The sequence below is a fragment of the Taudactylus pleione genome, unplaced genomic scaffold (genome assembly GCF_031769625.1).
Source record: "Taudactylus pleione unplaced genomic scaffold, aTauple2 ptg000513l, whole genome shotgun sequence".
Lineage (NCBI taxonomy): Eukaryota > Metazoa > Chordata > Amphibia > Anura > Myobatrachidae > Taudactylus > Taudactylus pleione.
Window position 1 is genome coordinate 3,662,424 of NW_028284915.1, and position 23,228 is coordinate 3,685,651.

The 23,228-nt window shown below is 42.4% G+C and overlaps 2 protein-coding genes across 2 annotated transcripts in view; both read right to left on the reverse strand.

Annotated features, from left to right (window-relative positions):
- Nucleotides 1-3,429: 3,429 nt before the first annotated feature.
- LOC148501576 (uncharacterized) lies at nt 3,430-8,724 on the reverse strand. The gene is made up of 3 exons (XM_088450285.1): nt 8,714-8,724; nt 8,118-8,268; nt 3,430-8,063 (listed from the first exon to the last, which is right to left on the reverse strand). The coding sequence occupies exons 1-3, from the start codon at nt 8,722-8,724 to the stop codon at nt 6,825-6,827; spliced, it is 1,401 nt and encodes a 466-aa protein (XP_088306411.1). The 3' UTR covers nt 3,430-6,824.
- The window catches only part of CPE (carboxypeptidase E), a 91,486-nt gene continuing 76,656 nt past the window's right edge, over nt 8,399-23,228 (reverse strand). The window contains exons 5-9 of the mRNA XM_088450295.1: nt 19,086-19,268; nt 16,950-17,089; nt 13,576-13,675; nt 11,476-11,594; nt 8,399-9,715 (exon numbers count right to left, since the gene is read on the reverse strand). Coding sequence (XP_088306421.1) covers nt 9,617-9,715; nt 11,476-11,594; nt 13,576-13,675; nt 16,950-17,089; nt 19,086-19,268 — 641 coding nt within the window. The 3' untranslated portion in view covers nt 8,399-9,616. The remainder of the gene's footprint in view (nt 9,716-11,475; nt 11,595-13,575; nt 13,676-16,949; nt 17,090-19,085; nt 19,269-23,228) is intronic.

Here is a 23,228-nt window from a genome sequence, read left to right on the forward strand (position 1 = left end):
CAATCTTCGAGTTCTGCTTTTGTCTGCCATTCTACACCTGTGAATAGAGCTGGGATGCTGATGGGCAAATCATTCTGCTGTATGAGGTCTTTGGTGATAAGATTGGGAATCATTTAGGCCAAAGTCTTACAGTGAAAAGTGCAAACATTCCAGGCAGAATACAGGATTTGGTGAATATCCTGAGGAACAGGTTTCAAAATGTCTCTGATTATGACATTGGGATATCTGTTCTTAAGCTGTAATTTGATTTGCAACTAGTAGAAATGACAGGTGTGGCTAATGTCCATGAATACACTTGTCATTCAACTAGATATTTAATGGGATGTTTAAACACTCCTTAAAGAAAAATTTCCACCCAAAACATAGAATTGTGTATTAGGAACAGTTCACAATTTTTAGGTATATAAAATCTAGAGTTACTTATCAGGTAACAGTTAACTGTGCACCCCATCTGCTGGGAATTTAAAGCCTTTGATTATCCAAAATAGCTCTCTTGTATACTTCTTACTCTGATTCAAACACACAGTTGTGCAGGGGTGTATCTAGGGATCCAAGCGCCCATGGCAATGTAATGGACTGGCGCCCCCCCCTATGCAGTGCCCCCAGTAGTAACCCTCCAGTAGCAATCCTGCTATGCTGCATAGCCCCAATTAGTAGCCCCCCCTATACAGTGCCCCCAGTAGTATTCCCCCCTATACAGTGCCACCAGTAGTGGCCACCCCCCTAAATTACCCCCAGTATTGGCCACCCCTATACAGTGCCCCCAGTAGTGGCCACCCCTATACAGTGCCCCCAGTAGTGGCCACCTCTATACAGTGCCATCAGTAGTGGCCACCCCCCTAAATTGTCCCCAGTAGTGGCCACCCATGTACAGAGCCCCCAGTAGCAGGCACCCACCCCCATAAAGTGCCCCCAGTAGCGGCCACCCTTTATTTTAGTGGCCCCAGTAGTGGCCACCCCCCTAAATTGCCCCCAGTAGTGGCCTCCCCTATAGAGTGCCCCCAGTAGTGGCCACCCTTATATAGAGCCCCCTGTAGTGGGCACCCCCCATAATTGCCCCCAGTAGCAGCCACCCCCTATTTCAGTGCGCTGGCGGCTGCGTGTTTTTAAACTGTGTAGGGCAGACTGCTGTCACTGCGGTCTGCCCTACACTTGTGGGGCCGAGGGACTTGTCCACCCCTTGGCTACTGGTGGCACTGCCGGGTGGCGCCCACCCTCTTTGGTCGGCGCCCCTGGCGAGTGCCATCCTGGCCAATGGGTAGATACGCCCCTGCAGTTGTGTTGTTAATGCCCCTTCCCTGTGCTCTTTCAATTTGTATTCACGGTGGACTTCATAAAGGAAGAACATAAACAGCATTGCTTGTTTTATACAGGCCAGCTTCGTAAATATACCACAGACTGTTGGCAGACCATTGAAGGCTTTAGGAAAATGGCACACCCCAGGAAAGAAGAACTCTTACATTTTAGGTTAAGAGAGGAGTTCCTGTTTAGATTGATATTTAATCATCCTTCTACTCCATTATACAGTTATAGTCAGGAACATTGGTTTCATTATCTGCCATAAGTACTTTTTCCTCTTCTAGCCTGATACAAAACTATTTGACCTCTGATCAAACAGTAATCCAGAATTTTTTTTTATTCTAATTTGGCTGGTGTAAGTATGTGACAACTACTTACAAATTCTAGGCACCATGAAATAAGAGGAGGGTGGGACCACCAGGGCGGAGTAGGCAGCATCACAGTGGAGCAGGAGGTAGGGGCTGTGTATTATAGCAATAGGCTGCACAATCCCTGCACTGCACGGAGGAGGTGGTGGTGGTGCAATGTGCGGTTTTAACTTAAAAGACAGCACATTACAGCTCTTCCTCTGCGGCCGCCACTCCACTGGTGCCTCTGAATTTTGTGGGGGGTACGAGCTGCCCCCTTGTCCTCCCAATGATACCCCCACCCCCCTAATCCACCACCTGTGGTGTAAAATACATAAAAACATAATTTTAGACACATAAGATCTCTATCTATAGTATTATTGTATTAATGAAATGATCATCTTCTATTGCAGTAATATCCACATTTATCATATCTTGACATAAATTAGTCTAAATTGGCCCATACACGATGCAATTTTTTGCACGATTTCGAACGATCGTAACGATCAATCGTGCACATCATGTGTTGTTTTGGTACGTTTGCAATGGCGATGCACGCCCTCCGCCGTCGTATAGTTGGATCGTACATCTCACAGAAAAACCAAAAGATTGCGATCTATTGTGTAGGATGTATTATGATGTATGTATGATCGTAACGATCAGTCGTACACCATTTGACCACATCGTATGGAGACTTTCAAAGGAAGAATCGCAAGGGCAATCATACAACACATCGTGAGGTTTCTAATCGCACCATGTATGGCCGGCTTAAGTCTAAGCTGGTCTCCAGACATGGGAGAGGACTCTCTGGCCTGGGACAGTGGCTAATTTATGGATGCCCAGACAACAGTATTTAAATGGCCCGACTCGCCTCCTTTTTTCTAACCACCCCCAATATTTCCCCCAAACGCTGACTACCTGTAACCCACTTTGCAAATTAATCCTGTGTGAGCGTACTCTCAATTCAATCGCTGGGAGTACGCAGTGCAGCTTGCACGCAAGCGCAATTGCAAATAATCACTCAATCTGCGTAAATATTGCCATTGTGTCCACATCTGAATAATGCCCTTTGTTCTCTTGTGAAGTTTGAAAGGGTCAGACATCACTTGGTTCAAGTTTATTTGAATATATTGTGTTGTAAGTGAAGCAGATGTAGGAAATATATTTTGGGTAGAAACATACTAAATAGACATACTGTTGTGTATTTATTATACAGTTAACTGTACAGTTAACTGTACAGAACGGACAATAGGCCTGATTCATTACCGATCGCAACTGCGATTACGCATGTAATCGGCCAATTGATTCATTCTGCACATACGTATGCATTGCAGTGCACGTGCGCGAACCGGCCACTGCGATCGCAGACCGAACAAGTGATTGACAGGAAGTGCCGTGGTCTGCGGAACGTAGGCATACAACGCTGTTTGAATGCTGTTGCATGGGCGTGCATAAATTATACACTGCGATGCCTTACGCAGCCTGAGTACTCATAGCGTGAGGTTAGCAATTCCTGAGTAACATCAGAGCTTGTGCAAGCTGCGATGGTACTCGATTGTACCGATGGTTTCGCAGTCTTGCTAAACATTACGGATGAGGTGGGCATCCTTATGTTGTGCTGCGACGGCATAGCGATCGCAATGGATTAGCATACTATCGCAGTGAGACAGCGTTCGTAATCACTATTGCAATTGCAGTTGCGATCAGTAGTGAATCAGGCCCTATGTGTTCTTGTCATGTAGATGTCTCACTGATGTGATATACACAGAAATATGTGGCAGTGTACACTTAGAATAGGACATATTTTATTGATTTACAACTCATATATCTCTGGTAAAGTTGGTTGAAACAATGGTAATAATTTAACAAGCTCAAGTTCAATACTGTTCTACTGTGCTTTTCCAGTGTATAACGAATATATTTCACATGTAATTTGCATCTAAATGCTGAATTATTACTGTTTTGCTTTGTCATAAATATTCATTTAATTGATGAGTAACATTTACTATTATATGATTCTTTTTCATGATGCTATTCATTCAAGCAGCAATAATCGCTCTTCTACTGTCTATCTTTCTGGACTACCTCTATCTTTAGTCACTTTGTATCTGTTTCCTATAGTCACTTTGGGCTAGGGTTAATAAGTGGCGAGTTTTAAAAGCGGCAATAAAATTAAATGCAAAACCAAATGTATTTTGGCATTTAATATTATTGCCATTTTAAATTTCAGGGTCAAAACCGAGAATCAGCGGCTTACAAAGGCTGCTGCTTTTGCAAGCCATGAGATTTAATTTTATCTCCATGTTAAATGTGGTTAAAACCGTCAAGAATTGGGGCCTGATTCAGAGCCACTCGCTATCGGCAGTACGCTCGTTCCGAGCGATGTTCGCACATCTGCGCATGCGTACGGTTTTTAGTACGCATGCGCGAACCAGTCAGTGCGGCCGAAAATCATTTGTACGCAATATAGCGAGTGCCTGCTATTTTGAGTGACAGAATGAGGCGTATGTGGGTGGTAACAGGGGATGGTGCTTGAAAACGGGGAGTGGAGATCCGATCGCAGGCGTGCTTAAAGGTCAAAACGGGCGTTTTATGGGTGTGCTTAATTAATATAGCAGCGTCAATGACCACGTCACTTGTTTTTTTTTAACTCAGAACTGCTCGCAAAATAGCGGTTGAAAAAACCAACCACAAGAATAGCGAGCAGTTCATATCCTGTTCGATGTACTCGATTAATCTAATAAATAGCGGACATGACGTATGGTGCGAGCGGCCAGGGGGCGTTTTTAAGAAATAAAAGAGCGTATGTTTTGCTCGCTCGTTCAGACTTAGAGGTGTGAACAGACTGCAATGTGCGAAAGGATCATTTGCATAGCCACCCCTTGTTTTTGAACGAACGAACGCAAATAGCGAACGGCTCTGAATGAGGGCCTTGGTTGTAAAAGCAGCTTCATAGTAAATCTCTCCCTTGAATCCTTTGTCTGCAGTCACAATGGGCCTGATTCAGAAGTGGACGGTAATGCAGCCATGACAGCGCCATTTTACACAGCACCACTAAGTCTTTATGCTAATGCCGCAGCAGATGGGATTCGTACAGAGACACCCACTGGCTGCAGCTCTAATCCGTCGCTTTGCATAAAAAGTTGCACCATCGGCACTATCAGATGCATATCAGTCGCACCATCGGACATTACAGCAGCCCTATGGTTGCTACGGATGTCTGTTGGAACATGGCAATCAGTGCCAGTGCAACTGAAGAAAAGAAAAGATGCAGTCGCTGGCCATGATGACACATCCGCATCTAGCAAGCCACCCCCCCAGTTACCACCCAGGAACGGCCACAGAAACTGTCTCTCTCTGTGTCCACATTCATTCTAATCCCCTCGCTACTCAGGCGCATAGACAAACTGAACTCATCAGCTGATTTTGGCCGAAATCAACACTGCGTCCATCTCTGAATCAGGCCCATTGCATTTGTTGATCTACAGACCTTGTATCTGTTATATTAAACCTTGTCTCTGTTATCTAGCCACCTTTGTATCTGTGATACCGAGTACACACTTGTCAATATATTATTTGTTCATTCAATAAATGATATATCACGAGTGCATAGGCTTGTGTGTGTACACCCAATATGTCTGTGAACAACATCGTTGATGTACATATTAGGTCAGACAAGAGGCAGCCAATATATATCGGTACATCTGCATGTGTGTACAGGGGACCCACCAACCGCCCGTAAACGTGCTACAGGGACCCCCAAAAATGACATCTCAACTGGACGGGCAAATTTAAATGTCCACCCAGACACACTGAGGGGCCAATTGGTAAGTATCGCTTACCAATCAGCCGCTCGGACGGTAGATTGGTCTACTGACCGATCCATCGTGGTAGTGTGTACCCAGAATTATATTTAGTTACCTTAAATATTTTATCCATAGTCAACATGTAACCATTATCTATAGTCAACATGTATCTGGTTTCTCTAGTCACATTGTATCTGCTGTCTATAGTCACCTTGTATCTATAATGAGTTTAGTTTGCATCTGTCATCTATGGTCACTTTGTATTCATTATCGTTAGTAATCTTGTATCTGTATTTGTTATCTATGATCACATTGTATCAGTTATCTTTAGGCATCTTGTATTTGTTATCTATAATCACATTGTATCTTATCTTTATTCATCTTGTATTTGTATATGTTATCTATAGTCACAATGTATGTGTTATGCTTAGTCACCTTTTATCTCAATCTGTTATCTATAGTCACCTTTTAATCTTTATTAACCTTGTATCGTTATATTCACCTTTTATCACTATATGTTAACTATATTCACCTTGTATCTGTTCTTTCATTATCTTGTATCTGAATTCTATTGTTACCTTTTATCTGTAGCTGTAATCTATTGACATCTTTTATCTGTTATATATAGTCACTTTTTAGCAGTATCTGTTACCTATAGTTATCTTGTATCTGTATCTCCTGTCTATTGTCACCTTGTATCTGCTGTCTACTGTCACCTTGTATGTGTTATCTATAGTCACCTTATATCTATATCTATTATCTACACTCACCATGTATCTGTCTCTGCTGTCTATTGTCAAGTTGTATCTGTATCTGCTGTATTATTGTCACCTTGTATGTGTTATCTATAGTCACCTTGTATCTATATCTATTATCTAGTCACCTTGTATCTGTATCTGTTATCTATAGTCACCTTGTATATGAATCTGTTATCTTTTGTCACTGCGTATCTGTTATCTTTAGTCACCTTGTATCTGTATCTGCTATCTATAGTCACTTTGTATCTGTTATCTATAGTCACCTTGTATTGGTATCTGTTATCTATAGTCACTTTGTATCTGTATCTGTTATCTATAGTCACTTTGTATCTGTATCTGTTATCGATAGTCACCTTGTATCTTTATCTGTTATCGATAGTCACCTGGTATCTGTATCTGTTAGCTATAGTCACCTTGTATCTGTATCTGTTATCTTTAGTCATCTTGTCTACCTTTGTGTACCAATTGTAAAATGCAACAGAATATGCTACCATTAATAAATAATAATAATAATCTATATTCTATGAAGATACTTTGTATCTATTATCTATAGTCACCTTGTACCAGTAGCTGTTATATATAGTCACCTTGTATCTGTTATATTTAGTCTCCTTTTATCTGTATCTGTTATCTATAGTCACTTTGTATCTGTATCTGTTATCTATAGCTACTTTGTATTGGTATCTGTTATCTATAGTCACCTTGTATCTGTATCTGTTATCTATAGTCACTTTATATCTGTATCTGTTATCTATAGTCACTTTGTATCTGTTGTCTATAGTAACTTTGAATCTGTATCTGTTATCTATAGTCACTTTGTATCTGTTATCTATAGTCACCTTGTATCTGTTATCTACAGTCACTTTGTATCTGTATCTGTTATCTACAGGTATAGTCATTTTGTATCTGTATCTGTTATCTATAGTGACTTTGTATCTGTTATCTATAGTTACTTTGTATCTGTATCTGTTATCTATAGTCACTTTGTATCTGTATCTATTATCTATAGTCACTTTGTATCTGTATCTGTTATCTATAGTCACTTTGTATCTGTATCTGTTACCTATAGTCACTTTGTATCTGTTATCTATAGTCACTTTGTATCTGTATCTGTTATCTATAGTCACTTTGTATCTGTATCTATTATCTATAGTCACTTTGTATCTGTATCTGTTATCTATAGTCACTTTGTATCTGTATCTGTTACCTATAGTCACTTTGCATCTGTTATCTATAGTCACTTTGTATCTGTATCTGTTATCTATAGTCACCTTGTATCTGTATCTGTTATCTACAGTCACTTTGTATCTGTATCTGTTATCTATAGTGACTTTGTATCTGTATCTATTATCTATAGTTACTTTGTATCTGTAATCTATAGGCACTTTGTATCGGTATCTGTTATCTATAGTCACCTTGTATCTGTATCTGTTATCTACAGTCACTTCGTATCTGTATCTGTTATCTATAGTCACTTTGTATCTGTAATCTATAGTTACATTGTATCTGTTATCTATAGTTACTTTGTATCTGTTATCTATAGTCACTTTGTATCTGTATCTATTATCTATAGTCACCTGGTATCTGTATCTGTTATCTATAGTCACTTTGTATCTGCATCTGTTACCTATAGTCACTTTGTATCTGTAATCTATAGTCACTTTGTATCTGTAATCTATAGTTACTTTGTATCTGTATCTGTAATCTATAGTCACTTTGTATCTGTATATATTATCTATAGTCACTTTGTATCTGTATCTGTTATCTATAGTCACTTTGTATCTGTAACCTATAGTCACTTTGTATCTGTTATCTATAGTCACTTTGTATCTGTATCTGTTATCTATAGTCACCTTGTATATGTATCTGTTATCTTTTGTCACTGCGTATCTGTTATCTTTAGTCACCTTGTATCTGTATCTGTTATCTACAGTCACTTTGTATCTGTATCTGTTATCTATAGTGACTTTGTATCTGTATCTGTTATCTATAGTTACTTTGTATCTGTAATCTATAGTCACTTTGTATCGGTATCTGTTATCTATAGTCAACTTGTATCTGTTATCTCAAGTCACTTTGAAGTGTGTTGTTTTTGTGCTATAAATCCAGTTATTGTCTGTAATGTCTTTACAGACCCACCCGCCTAATCCATCAATGAATAGAACAGATTATTCCTGTAAACATGTCCTTGTGTGCATTACTGTTTAATGGCTAACTCACAATGCAATCCGTTATGGAAATCTTAATTTTTGGAGACAGCAACATTTGCGATTCCCACTTGGTCATGGAAGTAGTGATCACTTAAAAAAGAAAAAACATAAGAGACAATGCCAATATATATTTCTCCTTCCAGGACCCACACCAAGGATAATTGACATAATTTCTGTTTAGATACTGCCAAGAAACTTTGGCAACAGCTGTGTATACTATTGTGTAGTGTAAACTAATATATACTGTACAACACATGGCTTGGAGATAAAATATTGCATTTCTACTTACATACAGTATCTTCATTCACGACATTAGGTAAAAAAACTGTAGCTCAGCCTTTGCCATGTCCTCAGAATTATTTGTGCCAAGTTCTATAGTAACCCTAGTTGTAAGTCTAACAATTTCTAAAGAGAGTGCAGATGCCAATCCAAATCATCACAGAAACAAAGTAAACAAAGGTTGAAAGTTTAAAATTACACATTATCCAATATCTAAAGGAATGTGTTTATGACATACATATAGGAATATACACTATGTAGACAAAAGTGATTGGACACTGACAGCAAATAGATCAATAAGATTTTATTGATGTCAGTACTTTGTAAGTCCACCACATGCAGTGATTAATGCAGACACCCTTCCTGGCAAACTGTCCACAAGTACCTGGACAACAGCAGGCGGTATATTTTGCCATTCCGCCTTAAGTACAGTGACCAACTGTGACACTGAAGAAGGTTAAGTCAGCCTAGAACGCACTCGTTGCTCCAATTCGTCCAAGAGGTCTCAATGGGGTTAAGATCTGGACTCTGAGCTGGCCAGTCCATCCGGGTTACCGAATTGTCTGTATACCAGTCCAGCATCAACCTGGAAACATGACAGGTGGCATTGTCATCCTAATAAAAACATTCATTGTTTCTGTAGAACTGCAAGTGCATGGACCTCCCTACGAAGTGTTCCTGTCGAAACCGCCACATTAGTGGCCATTTGGAACTTGTGTGCCATGGTATGCATTTCGCTTCCGCGGGAATGTCTAATCACTTTTGTCTACATAGTGTATGTGGATTTTCGTAAACACCAATCCATATATCTATATATATAAATATATATATATATATATATATATATATATATATATATATATAGTACTGCGCACTGACTCAACATATACTTTAAATTACTGTCGTCATTTGTTTATTCAAAAGTTCAAGGTCTGGGACATCATCTTCCACCATTCCATCAGCTCTTCCTTTTCCTCCTCTTTCCTTTCTGATAAAGACTCCAGATCAAAATCAATCTGTTTTTAAAAAAGTGGACAGAAGTGAAAACAAAATGGTCATTTCTAGTCAGGTAAATGGAAATGTAAGCATGGCATCTTGGTACAGGTGTGACTGCAGCGTTGTAGGGATTATAGAATGATTCCAGTTTACGATTGTGTGTTATGGAGTAATTCAATTAGCCCTGTTAAGTTAACAGTTATTCTGGTAGCCCAACTTAATGGGAATTTGGGTATTTTTGGGTCTCATGAGACCCGAACAGAAATCCCTGATAAGTATGCAGTTAACAAGTGATAACATCCATTTAATGCATAGGTCTGTGAACTTTTCAATGACTCTATGTGTTAGGACTATGTGTTAAAGCTTGGTAACTGCACTTAACACTTGCTAAAAAAGGGGTTCAGTTGAAAAAGAGAGAGTCTGATTGAATAGCCTCAGGAGAGGTGTGGTTCATTGCATCGACAATAAAAAGGTTGTATAGGCCGAAACTAAATGGTCGATAGGGACAAAAGGTTGGCAGGTTAAAAAAGACGACACACAAAATGTTAACATGGATGTAGGTCGATAGGTACAAAAGGTTGATAGGGTCAAAAGGTCTACATTTTTTGTTTTCTAACTCTAGTCTTCACCCTAACCCTCCACTTGGTGCCTAGCCCTAACCATCCGTCCTAGTGCCTAAACCTAACCGTGGGGGAAAGTGTCTGACCCTAACTGTCCCTTCTAGTGCCTAACCCTCACTTCTAGTGCCTAACCCTAACCCTCACTTCTAGTGCCTAACCCTAACCCTCACTTCTAGTGCCTAACCCTAACCGTCCTTTCTAATGCCTAACCCTAACCTTCCCTCCAAGTGCCTAACCCTAACCACCGGGGTAAGTGCCTAACCCTATCCATCCCTCCTAGTCCCCCCAAAAAATGTGTTGGCGATTCACATGTCGACCTTTTGTACCTGTCAGCCTTTTATACTTGTAAACTTAACTTTTTTACTGTCGACCTTAATCCGAAACCGACTCAGGCTATAAAGTCCGAGGCTACCTCCCTTTTTCACCCTTGCAAAGTTATCGGGTCTAATTGAATTCCCCTCTTAGTATGGCAAGTTATAACTAATCTTGAGACATCAAGAGCACGGCGTGTGCGTGGACACCGCTGGCTCTCGGCACTGCTTTTTTCAGGCAGGAAGCATGTTGTGTGCTGCCAGCACACATCCCAAGGGATGAAATATATCAGAAACCAAAAACCTAATAAGACTATGGCATTTCAGAATAACATGTATTTAGAATTTAGAAATGAATCATTTATTTCAAATAATGTTCAACTATCTCATATTCAGTACAGCATCAACAGTGATGGTATGGGCTCAAGCCAAGGACCCCACCCTAATGATCACTTGGCAACTCTCATACTTTTCTATTAGGGTCATAAATGTGAGAAAAGTAACATAAAAGATCTTCACTCTGTACAGTATAAGCCTGTGGTACTGTAGTTAAACAATGGAAGTCAGACAACCGCAACATGTTAAAGAGTCTGAGTATAACACATGTACTCTAAATATAAATCATTACATACCATAAAAAAAATAATAGAAATACAATAATGTAAATATATGAATGTATTGTATCAAATATATTTAAAAGTAGCACACTGTATTTTTTGGATCTCTATAAATGTAAGAAGCCTGGTTATATGCAACAGTGTCTAGAAAATGAACTATAACACTACAGATATATATGCGTCTAGCACAATCAATGTGTCATATTCTGAATTGGTGGTGCGCTCTCCTTACCTTGGTAGCAGGGCTATAGGCAACAGCTACTTTTTTAGTGACCGCGAGATACCCAGGAGCGAATGCAGTGACTTTGTAGTTCCCGGGTGACAACAGTCTCCAGTAATCACCATCCTTACCTAAGAATTATCGAATAGAGATTGTAAACATGATAAATTAGTTGATCAATTGTGCAGCTTAAATATACAGTAGCGTAAATGTACAAGGAACTTTGGGCCTAATTCAGACCCGCTCGCGAGCGCTGAGCGCTCGCAAGCGGGTCGATGTTACCCAAGTGCGCATGCGTGATTAACAGCACGCCCCCTTTGGTGGGCGTGGCGGGGGGGTGGCTGCCCAGATGGAGGCATTCCCATGGGAACGCCTACCGTCTGGGGCCGGCCCCACTGACATCACTAGTGATGTCAGTGGGAGTGCTTTTGGCTCTGATAGAGCCAAAAGCACTCCAGGGCTTGCGGCAGCGAGACCCTACCGCAACGGTCTCATCGCAAGCCCGATGGTCGCGATGGTCTTGACCATCGCGACCATCATTTTGGCCGCTCGCTATAGCTGTGGGTGGTCACCCACAGCTATGCGAGCGGCCAGGAGGCCGCTCCAAAAGGTAGGAGGGACGGCCCTGATTCAGAGCAAACGCTCTGGTCAGAGCGTCCGGCTCTGAATCAGGGCCTTTATTCCATATTTCCAAATTAGGGACTTATCTGCTTGGAAGTGCTAAGACTGATATTTTTCCCATTTCTATTTTTATTTCTATTCACGAAGCTATATTACGAAGGTCTGTCTTTTTTTTTAAATTCTAGACTTCCCGCAGCATCTCGCTCCTCCATCACAATATCACATAATGTTAGTGGAGAAGTAGATGGATGAGATGGATACAAATATTCATAACTCAAGAAATAAGCATTGCTAGGATAAAGAGTAACCTAATACAGAATGATGTCATAATGTACTACTGTAGTTTCACTCTACTTGAAAGCTGTCTCATTTGTTTCTTAACTACATTGAAAGTTTACAAGAAGATTTTTTTTAACTTGCATTGATCTACAATCATAAAAATATATATTTTTTATCAGAAACATTTAAATTTAAACCTTGATTAATAAAAGGCAAAGGTGATACTGTACATTTTCGTGGTGGTGGTCACAGACTGAGAAATGGGAGTGCTTAAGCTTGTGGGTACATTTGCATTTCCCTACATTAGTTACAATAGACTTCCATCACATAGACACAGTATTGTTCATAGGCCCCTCCTCTGCCCTCCCACACCTATGGCTGACATGTGTCGTGATCTAACTGTACAAATGTCTGGGTATAATGCTACTCATGTCCTCTTATTAACTTGTCTTCTGGGTCCTGGCAGGATAAGGAAGCCAGTTTGTGTCCATGTTTATGTGTCTGGCTGCAGCTATGTCTAGCATATTTCTGTAGCTCTTGTTGTCAGTCTACTTCACGAATCAGTGTTATAGCATACTTGTAATATTTTTACTGACACCAAACATTCATACACAACAAAATAGTTCACAGAGCTTTTTCCACTAGTCTTCCTATCATACTTCTCATCGGCCAACAGCAGGGAGACAGCCATTTATTTCATGGACAGGTGTCACTGATGGCATGTAGTAGGCATTCTGGAGGTCGCAATGCCGGCACCCAGATGGGATGTAGTTTGCATCTCAGCGGTCGTGATCGGGGCACTCTGGGAATACCGAAGCCGGAATCCCGACAGCAGTCGGAATCCTAGCTCCAGGATCCTGACCGCCGGCATCCCGATGGTAAGTATTAAGGTCAGGGGGAAGGTTAGGTTTAGGGTTAGGCACTAGGGGGAGGGTTAACTGCAGGGGAGAGGAGGGTTAGGGGGAGGGGTTAGTGTTAGTATACTTACGTGGTAGTGTCGGGATTCTGACTGTAGGGATACTGCTGTCCCTAACACTTCACTGATAATGGGTCTTTCAAATAAAATTAGGTTTGTTTGACCCCTTTCTGCCTGGCCATCTATAATTAATCTGGGCACAATACTTTCTTATAGGTGCACTTCTCATAGCTGTTGCATATGATTACTAGTGCTGAGCACTACAGCCTATAAAACCATTTGTTCTGCACCATTACCTGTGGTTATATCATGGTTGATTCCATCTACAGATATTGTAGAATTAGCAATTGGATTTCCCTGATGGTCTTTGACAAATCCTTTTACCCCACGATGCACCTGTAAAACATATGAAAGTCACTGGTTTATTGGAAAAGTTCAATTCATATACACAATTTGCCAGTACTTAACATTCTCAAATCAATATTATAGAATGTTCCTGAAAATTGAAAGAAAAAAAATATAAGCAAAGTGGTGCTAAGACAATTAGCATTGTGCTAGCAGTCAGCTATAGGCGGCGATTTTCCTTAAGGATATGTAAAGGGGCAAGATACCGGTGCTTGGGATCCCTGCGGTCAAGATCCCGATGCCAGCATCCCGACAGGGTTAGAATACCGACACTTTGTTGGTCGATCTCCTAAACTTCCCCCTCTCCCTACCCTAACCCTCCCTCCCGATGCCTAACTCTAACCACCTACCTAGTGCCTAAACCTAACCTCTCACTCTCCGCACCCTAACCCTCCCTCCCGATACCTAACTCTAACCACCTACCTAGTGCCTAAACCTAACCTCTCACTCTCCGCACCCTAACCCTCCCTCCCGATACCTAACTCTAACCACCTACCTAGTGCCTAAACCTAACCTCTCACTCTCCGCACCCTAACCCTCCCTCCCGATACCTAACTCTAACCACCTACCTAGTGCCTAAACCTAATCTCTCACTCTCCGCACCCTAAACCTAACCCTCCCCCCTTAGTGCCTAAACCTCCCCCTAGTGCCTAACCCTAACGCTGGCCCTCCCCCTAACCCCGTTACTTACCTTTGGGATTCCGGCGGTCGGGATGCTGGCGCCGGGATTCTGACAGGTGTCAGTTTCCGGCGCCGGCATTCTGACCACCAGAATCCCCTCCGTCTGTATTTTTACCGCAAACCAATGTAAATGTTGACTTTTCTTTACAGAAGCCACCCACCCCTGGTTCACCTGCCCCACTAACTAACACACATTAGTTCTGTGCAATGCAGACAAGTTTTGAATTTGTTTTATTATGATTCTATAATATCCTGAGCTGGAAAAGGGTTAAAACAGCTTCTACTAAATTGCACAATTTCTGTGAATTCTTACACACAGTAAGTACAGGTTTTGTCTTCATTGCAAGGTAAAATAATGACATACAGATGTGTCCATGTACATCTGGCCTCCTTGCGCGTTAAACATCCCTTCTAGTAGCGCCATACTGTGGCGTGACTCGGTAGCGCTCAGTATCTTTTTTCACTCTGCGCTACCAAGTCACACAGCGCTAACGTATTATGTGTAACGCGACTTGTAGCGCACGGAGGATAGATGTATGTGGACCAGGGCCGCCAAGAGCCAAGGCGGGCCCCGGTAATAGGGGGCGTGGCCTAATCTCGGGAGGCGTGGCCACGCCCCCTTGCCGAAAAAAAAAAATAGATATGCAGCGCCGCTGCACGCTGGGGAGGGGGGCGCTCTGAGCCCCCTCAGCCCGGCGCAAAGCTAGGGGGGCGCGATCAATGTGATCGCTCCCCTGCACCGGCATAGGAGACTGCTGTGGCTGCTGCTCAGCAGTCACGAGCAGTATCCAACTGCAGCTCAGCACACGCTGTGTGCTGGGCTGCTGTGAGGGAGGGGGGGGCGGCGTCGGACCCGGGCCCCGACCGGGCCCCGGCCGGGCCTCTCAGGAAGCCCGGGTCCGGGTAATCTGTACCCGCTCCCCCCCCCTCTCGGCGCCCCTGATGTGGACTGGTGGAAAGCAAATGTAATAAAAAACTGGATTGGGGAAACGCAAATGTGCGGTCAACTGGATTGGAGGAAAGCAGATGAGCTGTCAATTTCTAAAAAGGGAAGAATTAAATGATAGCATGACTTCAGCTGGGGATAATTAACAATCTGAGGAGGAATGAAATATTCCACATATTGTAAATCATTTCATAATACAGTTGACCACATTACGATGCACACTGTGAGTTTGTCCACACAACAGATGTGCTTAACCAGGGAGTTGGTTTATTAATCAAGTAGAAACAGGTATCGTATGACATAGGATTTATTAGTAGGTACAGGCTCCAGAGTGATATTGCCAGTTTCAGCCTTATGCGTATGGGGTATGCTGGGCGTTGTAGTGTGCCAAGTGCAATATGCACTGGGAGCACTTGTAGCATAGAGTGGAGTTTGAGAGTCTCGTGTCTTCAGATAGTGTGGAGTACTCGAGGGCATGTCCATCCATGCAGGACGTCACAGGAGACAGCCTCGCATTGCAGTAGCGCATGTTGGAGAGAGCAGTAGCGGGTCCTAGTGTCCGCCAGCTTTGGGGCCAGGAACAGAGGCTGTGCAGAGCGCCCCTCTCTAACAGTAAGCACACTGCAAAGATCTCGGTTTTAAACCGATGCACCAAGACAGTCTGCACAGCACAATTCAAGGTACAAATTGTGAAGCTAAACATCGCCAAAGAGGATTTTGGGCTGCTCCTATGTAAGGTTGTTCTTCTTAAATGATATAAAGTAGCAGCATGGTTCCCGAAGGACCAGTCATGCCTAAGAAATGTCACAAGTCTTTATGACAAGGTACTGTAGGTTACAGACATGGAGGTCTATTTAAGAAACAATTATAAGCCATTTCTTTGAATTGTAAACAGAGAATCCCTGCTTATGTCTATTTAAGAAGGATACAGCAAAGAAATCACTAAACACAGGCTACATCGGGGATATATGGCCGTTTCACTTTGATTATATGGTGTTGATAGGCTGAAATACTTTCTCAACCACCCATAGAATATTAATTTGACTGCATTTAATAAGAACTCTAACCGTTTATGAAAATCATGCTAACGGCTAAACAAAACCATCAACCGCCAGGCAACTTACTACATAGAAGCAATCCACTATACTGTTACAATGACCATACTAATAGTGATAGGGCTGAAAGTGTGGAAAGTGTAGAAAAGTCAATTTATATTCACTATAGTAAAATAACTAATGTTTTACCAACTTTAGAGCACCAGTGCCAACTCTATGGGTGCTTTCAGTGATAGGTGGGTTATGTGAGCACCTCTATCCTTTAAACTTTAAAAGTAGAAATACAATGCCGGAAAGTTTAGTTCTTTAATATAGACACTTATAATATAGACTTAAAGTAAAATCATAATAGTTCCGCACAGAGTTGATTTGATGGTTGAAATGTATTTCACGTCTTATAATTTTAAGAAATCCCCTTGTCTCTCTTTTAGCCCCTTTTCCCGGGTGAATTAGCTCCTACTCTGTATTTTACCTTCATATTTATCTATATATCACCTTTTTCTCCTATGTCCTTTGTACCTATAATATAGACCCAAGCAATTTAACAATAAAACATACTGTATATATACAGATTTGTTCATACCTGCTTAATATAGTTCACCAGAGAGTCTTTGTTTTCTTCCCAGTAATTCTTTAGCAATTCCTCAGGTGGAAACTTGTCACAGCTCAACTCCACAGTGATCTCAAAACAGTTACTGCTCAAATAATTGAAATCCTGCATACCTAGAATTATAGCATACGGTGTTCACTGAGAAGTTATTCTAATCACAACAGCATATTAATATGTATAATCATTATTCTATTTAGGTGGGACAACACGGAATGGTGAGTGCAGACCCCTAGATAAAGAAATACTGTGTAAAGGGATAGGTATACCACTGTCCATCATTTACTTCACAGCATCAATAATTATTTTGAGATTTAACACATCTCCTGTACAGTTTCAGCACTTGCACTTTCCACAGTAAATTAGTATCAGTAGAGAGCAAGTTTAGATCCCGGGTGCAAAATTAGCTCATGGAAAAGATAAATGGCAATAAAAATGCACAAGTTGTTTTAAAGTTGCGAGGTAGCGAATGAGCCCAATTCTAAAATCAAGTGTAAAAATAGAGATGGACAGACATTGTGGGCAGCATGCAGTATTTTTAAACTGTATGTGAGTGACATGGTGTGTTGGAGTATAGAAACAGTTACAGGCTGTGAGTGTTACTAAGGGACAACAGATGGCGCTGTAACGTAAGTAATCTATGTAATCCTCCATAATATGTTATGTTGTAGTGTTTTACAGTTTCTGGTAACAGTAGATCAAGGAAAAGAACTTTGTGGGTCCCATAGCAACATTTTGAAGGGGCCCGTGCCTCAATGCTTTTAGAGAGACACCTCTCTCTGCAGCAGTAGTTCATTTTATGAATCATAGTATAATGTTTTGCCTCATAGTAGTGCCCTAGGTTCATTTTATGCCCCATGATAGTTCCTTAGTTCATCTTACGCCCCATAGTAGTGCCCTAGTTCACATTATGGGGCCCATTTATAATTGATCGCTTTTGCAATGCGATCAGGGCATGCCAGTAACGCCCCTGATCCCATTGCAAAAAGTGGTCTTTTCGGCCGGATGCATCATCCGGGACATGCAGGGACACGGGCTCCAAAAGGAGCCCGTCCCTGCGATGTCTCCAGAGAGCAGCCAGCCACTACAGGGGGTGGTGCACATGCGCAGTCCCGTGGACTGCACATGCACATCTGCCATAGCCGGGGAGGGTTCCAGTGGATCCCTCCGCAGGCTAATAATGCGTGGTGTAGCCCATAGGCTACAGCGGCTAACGCCACCTTCAGATGGCGTTAGCTGCCGGGGCCAATATCTGGAAAGCATCGCATTCCGGATATTGGTACATTTGGCAGCATCGCTTCTCCCATAGAAACCTATGGCGGAGGCGGCTGCCAGCAGTAATGGAGGAATCACACCTGCTGTGGTCCCTCCTTAATACATCCGGGGGATACTTAGTATTTGAGGTAAATTCCGGGTGTTTTCAGGGATATTACCTCAAATACACTTTGATAAATGGGCCCCTTTGTCACACAATGCCCTCAGTTGACATTATGTCACACAATAACCCCAGTTTACATTATTCCACATAGTGACCCCAGTTCATATTATGCCACACAGCACTCCCAGTACATATTATGACGTAAGCCTCTGGGGCCCATAGTAATGGCACCCCCCGCACCCTCTATAGCTAAGCTCATGCAGTAAAGTAAATCCCAATCTTCCCCAACTATACTGATTTTGACACAGTAGTATATTTTGCAGTAAAAGACCTAACCCAACTGTAAAACCCAGAGTAAAAAGAAAGCCATCCAGGTTGTGCATATAGCATGCAGTATGTTTCATTTGTTTGCATGTGCACTCCTTGCTAACCAACATGGTGTGTTTGGAATATAGCAACAGTTGCAGGTTGAGTGTTACTGGTGGGTCAGTAGGTGGCGCTGTATCTTAACCCCTTCACTGCAAGTGACAAAAAAAACACTGACCTTCTCCCCACTGGTACTGATCACTGTTTGTGAGTCACTGACCTAATGGCGGTGACCATGTACAGATGTCAGTAATTTAAATTGAAATAAAAGAAAAGAAAAATGTGGGCAGTGCGAAAAATCTAAAGATCCGTGATTGAGCCACGTTATTCATGTTGAAATAAAAAACCTATTTAGAAGTAAAACTTGCCTCCAGGAACACTGTACCAAGCAGCACCATTTGTGGTCCCATCAACAAAACTGCTCTCATCATCATTCTTGCGACATGGTGTCCGGTTTGGGTCAGACATGGCTGGGTTTAGAGAAGAATATGAACGGGCCAGGCTTTGGAAAATGCTGTCATCAGGACAAGCACTGTATTCATGAGCACTGCCTGCAGGAAGGAGTACAAATAATTAACTCTATAAAGAAGTAGAAAAGCAAATAGTAACTGATTCTATTCAACAAATAGTAACTGATTACCCAAAAATAGAAAAAGAAAGTATTCTCTATAGATCTAATATTACAGTAGGGAATTAGAAATAACAGAACAGTTATTGTGGTGTTAGAGGGGTTAAATTACTTACCTATGCCAAGGCAAAGGAATCAAATGGCAGCAGGGATTACTGCCAGTGATAGCAGTGTTATCAACAGCAATAACCCTTTCATTGACTTTGCAAAGTCAGAAAAGCCCTATTACCAGCAAAAACACCAGATTTGCCAGCAATAGGGCTTTTCACGCTTCATAAATTGGCCTGTATATCTGTATCTTACTTGAGTAAAAAATAAAATGTTATGAGATAACAGGGGTACAAATACTTATGCAAGCTGCATATTTAATTGTTGGACCCAATGTAAGATATTTGCTTGTGTGTGTCCTCCACCTTTCACAGTAATATTTTATACCTATTGGCAGAGGCAGAACAGTATTGTTGGAGCTGAAGCTAAATTTGGGCAATGGTTTTAGCCTCCCGTGACCAGCGCTCATTATGCATAAAAGCAGAGCAGTGCCCACTTCCAAGCTGCACCACTTGTAGTTCTGCCCGTGAATCCCTCAATCCCATGTAACTCCCTCCCTGTAAAATTGCCTGTGTAGCATATTTTATACCATAAATTATATTCTTGTTTTAATGTAAAAAAAAATTTTCTGTAAAATTAATCAATTTACCCAAATATAAAAAACACTAACTTAGTTTTAGGACATATTTGTTTGCATTATTACTGGCCCACATCAGACACCAGTTTCTGCTATAAAATCAGAAAAGCAATATTTTTGTACACAGTAATTCTTTTTTCTATATTGAAAAATAAACAATGCAAAATAATATAGAATATGTAAGATATAAAGTTGTTCATTTTTGGCATTAATTTGTTTACCATATGTCTTTGCTAATGTGTGTTATCATGTACTGATGCATTCCTCAAGTACTACCTTATACTGAAATCCTATGAGCAAAATAAGCAAATAATCAGCTGCTCATTACATGCTGCAGCTGTTTTGTGTCAGTTTGCAGAAGTATTTTTTCTTCTTCATCCTTCCAACAGTTTAGCAGTTACAGATGTATTTTGTTCTCTAGGACATGATATCATGGGAATTGGTATGAAGTATGAACTTGCGTCCGGCGGTTCAAATCCCAACAGCGGCTGGCCGACAAGGCTGAAAATCCCGATCGTCCCAAGGTAAGTATTTACTAACCTAACTTCCCCACCGTGACCCTCCTTAGGGGTGCCTAACACTAACCTTCCCCCCAGAGCCTAACCCTAATCCCCCCTCTAAGTGCCTAAACCTAACCCCCGCTTCCCCGCCGCCTAAACCTAAGTCCCGCGGGCGGGGGGGGTGCCTAACTCCAAGTCCCCCCCGGGGGTGCCTAACCCTAATCCTCCCTACTCCTAGCCTAACCCTAACCTCCTGAGGGGGTGCCTAACCCTAAGTCCCCCCCGGGAGCCCTAAACCTCCCGGGGCGCCCGGCATCACTTCGATCGGGATGCCGGGTGCCGCTCTCCCGGCATCGGTAAACTGACAGGCGTCTAGATTTAGACGCCTGTCATTTAACCCTCACCGGGATAATGCAGTCGGGAAGCCCGCTGTTGGGATTACGTCCGCCGGCTTCCCGACTGCATACCATATCATGAGACACAGATTTATGTAACAGGCGGCTGGCTATTCATCTCTCTCAGTGATGTTTCTCAAGATTAGAGAAGTCCATCATTCATATATTGGGATTCAGGCATTACTGAATCCTGCTAAAAAGAATACAGCAAAATACATTGAAATTAATCCGGTTTCGATGCATATCAACTTAGAGGAATCAAAGATATAATAAATGTTTAAGGATAAATAAATATCCAACTAGCTTCTAGTTGAGGCGGTGGATACTTAAATACTGGTGCAATTCAGTATTACTACGATTTGTGGGCAGCTGCTTCAAAATCAGCTGTCTCTGCAATCCCTAACACTGCCACAGAAGTAGCAGTGATACTTACCATTGGCGGGCTGCAGAAACGCAGGACACACAGTGCAAAGGCGGCGGAGAGGTCCGATTACATTCAACTTCTCAACCCCCAATAAGTAAAAGCGAGGAACAATGCCATCTGGGGATGGAGTTGGTTCCCACAAAAAAACTGAATACTAGATGGGTCCATTACTAAAAAACTAGTTTTCCGCATGAGTAATGAGACCATAAGGGATAATGAATAGACACCAAACATTATTTAAAAAATATGTGCTGCTAAATTGCTCATCAGCAGAAAATAAATATATTGTATGCATTATGCTCCTGATGAAGAGTTGTACATAAAAGGGAATGGGTATGAAGTCCAAGCCGCCGGTTCATATCTCAACGCCGGCAACCCGAAGGGAGAAGATCCCGATAGGGCAGCTAAGTATCCCTACCCCCTCTCCCCCCCTAACCTTACCCCTCCCTTAGTGGTGCCTAACCCTAACCTCCTTTCTAGTGCCTAACCCTATCCTCCCCTCGGGGGTGCTTAACCCTAACCCCCCCTTACCGCACCGTAAACCTAACCCTCCCAGGGGGGGCCTAACCATACCCTCCCCCCTAGGGGTGCCTAACCCTAACCTCCCCTCCCCCCAAAGGGGTATGCAGAGGTGGCACTGCACAGAATGTAGAGCTCTGTGGGCAGCACTGCTGCTCATCCACGGTCCCTGCATCTAGCTAGTGGAGCCGGAATCTCTGCATTAGTGCCACCTGGTGTACATCTTATAATGCATCAGATGTGCACACCGCTGCTTTTACAGCACCAGTGATGTGCGGTCAGGTGAGGCAGAGCCTTTTCTGTCATACTTAGGTATACTCCACAGTTTTTGATATACAAATTTTAAAGAAAATATTATAAATATCTTCTTTGCAGGGGCGTAGAGAGCGCTGCCGGGCCCTGGTAAAGAGGGGGCGTGGCCTAATTGCGGGAGGCGTGACCTCGCCCCCTTGAAGAAAAACATACTTTTGCAGCGCCTGGGAGGGGGCGCTGTGAGCCACTCAGCCCGGCGCAAAGCCAGGGGGGGGGTGCAATCAGTGTGATCGCTCCCCCCCTCAGGCATAGGAGATTGCTGTGGCTGCTGCTTAGCAGCTGCAAGCAATCTCCCACTGCATCTCAGCACACGCTGTGTGCTGGGCTGCTGCGAGGGAGAGAGGAGGGAGGAAGGGAGGGGGGGCGGCGCCGGGCCCCTCTGGAAGCCCGGGCCCGGGTAAATTGTACCCGCTCCCCCAGCTCTCGGCGCCCCTGTTTCTTTGTATTAACTAATAATTTTTATAGTCAAAACTCTGGAGTAAAAGATGTATGGCAGGTGAGGCACTGCCTCCCCTGCCTACCTTTACCGCACATCCCTGATCAAAACACACCAAATTTCCAGCACTATTTACTGCTACACTTTTGTATACCACATGAACCTTCAAGATTCATATATGTATCTGTAAATCTGGCTCTGATATTAGCCAGTGCCTCCTCAGCCATTTACCTCACCGCACATCACTGTACAGCACCCCGGTGCACCCTAAGTATTGTCAGGGCATTGCTGTAATTCACATTGATTGTGGCCCTGCCTCGGTTTGGCGTCATGCAAAGGGACCATGACCTGTGCCAGGCTCCGATTGCTCAAACCCTGGTGCAAAAGACACACTAATGATGATTATCAGCAGCCACCGGCTGAGCGCATTTGAGAGCATATTGGCTAAGCGCATCTTAATCCTTTCCATTGATACTATTACTATTAGTAGTGCGGCTGCTGTTATCGTATTGCATTTTTAAACTGATATTTGCCTCAATCTATGGTACGAAAACAAATTCATGTTTGATGTTTTGAAGGGGTGGACAAACAATGTTTGTATTTTATTTAAAT